General features: G+C 38.0%; 1 protein-coding gene across 1 annotated transcript in view; it reads left to right on the plus strand.

Moving 5' to 3' along the window:
• The window catches only part of NAA15 (N(alpha)-acetyltransferase 15, NatA auxiliary subunit), a 102,848-nt gene that overhangs the window by 39,933 nt on the left and 58,009 nt on the right, over positions 1 to 4,906 (plus strand). The window contains exon 2 of the mRNA XM_012805384.2: positions 4,073 to 4,157. Coding sequence (XP_012660838.1) covers positions 4,073 to 4,157 — 85 coding nt within the window. The remainder of the gene's footprint in view (positions 1 to 4,072; positions 4,158 to 4,906) is intronic.

Raw genomic sequence — 4,906 nt, forward strand, 5'->3', positions numbered from 1 at the left:
AAAGCTCACAGCAACCTCAAACTCTTGGGTTCAAGCGATCCTCTTGCCTCAGCCTCCCAAGTAGTTGGGACTACAGGCACCCACCACAATGCCTGGCTATTTTTTATTTTTATTTTTATTTTTTGAGACAGAGTCTTACTATGTTGCCCTTGGTAGAGTGCTGTAGCATCATAGCTCACAGCAATCTCAAACTCTTGGGCTTAAGCAATTTCTCTTCCCTTAACCTGCCAAGTAGCTGGGACTACAGGTGCCTGCCACAACGCCCTGCTTTTGTTGTTGTTGTTGTAGTTGACATTGTTGTTTATCGGTTCTGGCTAGGTTCGAACCCGCCAGCCCTGTTGTATGTGGCCTGTGCCCTAGCCACTGAGCTGTGGGCACGGAGCCACCTGGCTAGTTTTTAGAGATAGGATCTTGCTCTGGCTTAAGCTGGTCTTGAACCTGTGAGCTTAGGCAGTCTGCGCACCATAGCCTCCAAAGTGGGATTACAGGCGTGAGCCACCGCGCCTGGCCCCTGTACTGTGTTGTTTAGGACTGTAGTCCCCTCCCCACCTCAGTCTGCACAATAGGAAGTGAGCAAGCCAGTGAAGCTTCATCTGTGTTTGCAGCTGTTCCCTGTTGCTAGCATCACTGCTTGATTCTGCTTCCTGTCAAATCAGGGGCAGCATTAGTTTATCATAGGAGTGCATACACTCATGTAAACTGGAGATGTGAGAGATCTAGTGTGTGGGCTCTTTATGAGAATCTAATGCCTGATAATCTGAGGTGGAGCTGAGGTATTGATGCTAGCGCTCGGAAGTGGCTGCAAATACAGACTATGACTAGCAGAGACGTTTGCAGCATCGAGACTGTAATAAATCAATTGCTCCCACATTTATCAAAACCCTGTAAGTGAGTGGCAAGTGACAATTAAGGTGCATCTTGCGGCAGGCTTTATAATGGCAAGCAAGTTGATGTACTTTAATTGTACAGCACATCTGATAAAGGCTTTCAGTCAGAATCCGACGCTTATTTTAGTCTGCACATGGCCTGCTTATTTTATTTGCCACTTCTGTCTGTGCTTCTTTTCCCTCACTGTTCACTTATCTCAGTCACAGTTGTGGTAAGTGCACAAGCTAATGCTAGCAAAAATCAGTATAAAACAAATATTTCTGGAGAGCTTCTTTGAAAAGGGAGAAAGACCCAATGATGAGGCAGCAGAAGAGTTAAGACTGCCAGCAAAATGAAAGCTGCATTTAAAAGCAAATGCCAAGGATTTAAATTTAAATTACTGGTTCATTACAATGGGTGTGGTTTTGTGTTCTTTAAACCTGCTTAATGTATAGTGGCGACCAGCTATCCAGTGAAGCCCTGACACCTTTAAAACTGTTTAACCACATGAAGAGTACCAAGTACTCTTTATTAAAGGACAAGCCTTTGGAGTTTTTCAAAAGAAAAAAACATGAATATGAAAAACAGAAACAAAAATTAAAGACCACCAGTTTATGAGCTCCTCACATATCTGACCTAAGAGCATCAACCTTAGTGGTTAGTCACATTGTGAACGCTAAGAAGCCCTTTACTGTTAGAGAAGAGTTGATCCTGCTTACTGCTAAGTGCATATGCTGAGAACTTTTAAGAGAGGCTGCGGTGTAAAAGGATAGAGAGTCACTGTGGTATGAGTCACTGTGGTATGCAGTCCAGGTTGATGACTCTTCCAGTATTGGCATTAAGGCAACAATACTTATTTTTCTGGGATGTGTTTTTCAGGAGGATGTGCATGAGGATATGTTATGTGTACTTTTATTGCCAACCACCAGCACAGCTGCAGAACTATTTAAGTGTTTGAATGATTACATGTCAGGAAAACTGAATTGGGCATTTTGTGTTGGTATGTGCATTGACGGAGTTGCTGCCATGACTGGACAGTTTTCTGGTTTTTCACTACTTGGTCAGGGAGGTCATGTCTGAATGTGAATAGGTATACTGTGTTATCCATAGAGAAATGCTAGCTAGCCAAAAATTGTCACCTGAAGTAAACAGCTTTTTGCAGGGATGTGATTAAAATCATCAACTACATTAAAGTACGTGGCCTTGCATGTCTGTGCAGCTGTGAGAAGAGATGGCTGCAGAACACACATCTTCTCTCATGCACAGAAGCAAGATGGCTTTCTAAAGGTATATCACTGGCCAGAGTTTTTGGTTACAAGAGCCACTCCAGGGATTTCTTTTAGAAAATCAGTCACCACTGGCAGCACATTTCAGTGACATAGAATGAGTCTCAGAACTTGCTTACTTGTGTAACATATTCTACATGCTGGACAAACTCAATTCTATCTTTTTTTTTTTTTTTTTTTTTTGCTGGGGCTGGGTTTGAACCCACCACCTCCGGCATAGGGGGCCGGTGCCCTATTCCACTGAGCCTCAGATGCCGCCCTTAATTCTATCATTTGAGGGAGAATGACAGCTATGTTCAAGTCTTCATACAGATAAAGTTGTTGTGTTCAAAGCCAAATTGGAATTATGGGAGCAACGAGTGACGTTGGATTTGTTGACATTTTTCAAACATTAGCAGAGATTTTGAAAGAGACTGAGCCAGGGTCGCCTTTCTCCCAGCTGGTGCATGATAACATATCTCAGCTTTCTTGAGAGTTTGAGCATTATTCCTCAACCACAAAAGATCCCCAAAGTGGGAAGGAAGGGATCCACAACCCATTTGTGAGTAAGCTAGGTGAATTGACTTCATGCTAGAAGAAAGTCCCCTGCTTGGTATTGCAAATACTTACAGTTCCCTTAAAGGTATGTTTGAGATAATTTCAAACCTCCATATGTTCTGGATTAAAATCAAGGAGGAATATCCTGAGGTTGCCACAAAATCACTGAAAAGCCTGCTTCTATTTCCAACATCCTATCTTTGTGAAGCAGTTTTCTGCAGTGACAGCAACTAAAATGAGATTACAGAATAGATTGGACATAAGCAACACACTTCAGGTGTCATTGTCTCCCTTCACCTAGAGATGGTACTATCCTAGTTGGAGGAAAACAAGCTCAGGGCTCCCACTGATTCTACATTATGGTAACTTGTATAATTACTTCATTATATGTTGCAATGTAATAATAATAGAAATAAAGTACAGAATAAATGTAGTGGGCTTGAACCATCCTAAATTTTCTGCCTAACTGGTCCCTTGTGCCTAAAAGATTGGGGACAGCTGGTTTAGAGGACAGTGACAAGAAAAAAAGTATATATTCAGTGCAGATGGAGTTTTTTTTCTTGAATGGTTTCCCTCTGAGTTTGGTGGAACTCATGGATATAGGGGCCACCTATCCTTGATTAATAACTTGACTGGTTAAAGAATTATAGGCTGAAACAATTTTAATTCTGAATTTTGAAGGCTGCATATTCATTTTCTAGCTTTGAATAGTATTTCATTTTAACTTTGGAATAAATGTTCAGTGCCATTCTAATTATAAATCATTTTTATATGACTTGGTTTTTTTATTCCTCTCCGGAAGGTTTTTAAAGGGCTTTTCTTATTTTCAAAATTTGAAATTTATGATGATGTGCCATGATGTGGGTCTTTTTTTTTTTGTTGTTGTTTATTTAACATATACTTGTTTCTTTTACAGTTGTTTCTTTGAAAGTTTCTTTTACACTTGTTTCTTTTACACTTGTTTCTTTGAAAGTTTCTTTTCTTCTGTAAAAAAAGGTTATTTATTTCCCGCAATTATAAGAGGGACTTTACCCAACAAATGCAATCAGTGTAACCTGGTTTCTTGTACCCTCAATGAATCCCCAATTATTAAAAAAAAAGTATAATTCTATACCTGTTATTTTTCTGTTTTCATTTTCTGCATCACTCAGTTGTTGACCCTTTTGGAATGAACTTATGTTTTCCTTTCTAATCTATATTTGTCTTCTTTCTTTCTTTTACTTTCTGTATTTGAACTTTTTATTTATTTTAGTGGCACTTCAATGAGATTTAGAAGAATATGGAAATAACATTCTGTTGTATTTGACAGAATAAAAGTTTAATGTTGATTTAAAGTTGTTTGCATTTCTTGCTAAATTCAAAATTTTCTTTTTTGTTTTCAGAGATGTTATGAACATAAACAGTATAGAAATGGATTGAAATTTTGTAAACAAATCCTTTCAAATCCCAAATTTGCTGAGCATGGTGGTAAGTGCAAGTAGATAAGGTTTTACTGCGTACTTGCCTGGCTTCTCTCACTAGGCTTTGTGACTCCTTTCAGCCTTAACTATTTTTCAGAGGGAATGGACCCTCTTATCTTCCTGTGAGAAGATGAAATGTAATGCGAGAAGATGAATGTTTTAACTTAATATTAAGAAAATAACTTCTTAAATAAATTCTACTTGAGTTCTGATTTCTATTTATATTAATTCTATTAGTATTCTATTCTATTAATATTTAATTAGCTGTGTTGTAGGGAAAGCAGAAGAACTTCATAGGGCAATATTCTTATTTAAATAAAATTCTGTTAGGAGAAAAGTTTAGTTTTATGCTTGACATTAAGCTTATTCAGAAAGTGACCATTTGCTCCTTTGCTTATGAACTATCATGTATTTACATTGTATCTTGGTTTTTCAAGACTGAGTCACATTTAAGACATGATTTATTTATTGTAACAGTTTGAAAATTTATTAGCTTTTACTATATGAAGGTAGACAATTGGATGGTGAGATGTTTGTAGGACAAGGGGAGAGTATGTTGCTAAACTGGTGAGGAGACAAAGGAAAAATAAACTTTGCAGGTCTCATTTGTACAGTTAGGAAATAATATGACTCTTCAAAAACTAATTTGTTAATGTGCTCTTTGTATTGCAGAGGTGAGAGAGAGTAATAATTCTCTGTTAGCTTTCTTTTTTTTTTGCCCACATATACAATATACTTTTTTTTTTTTTTTTTGGA

Source organism: Otolemur garnettii, unplaced genomic scaffold (genome assembly GCF_000181295.1).
Source record: "Otolemur garnettii isolate 467f Iridium unplaced genomic scaffold, OtoGar3 scaffold00041, whole genome shotgun sequence".
NCBI lineage: Eukaryota > Metazoa > Chordata > Mammalia > Primates > Galagidae > Otolemur > Otolemur garnettii.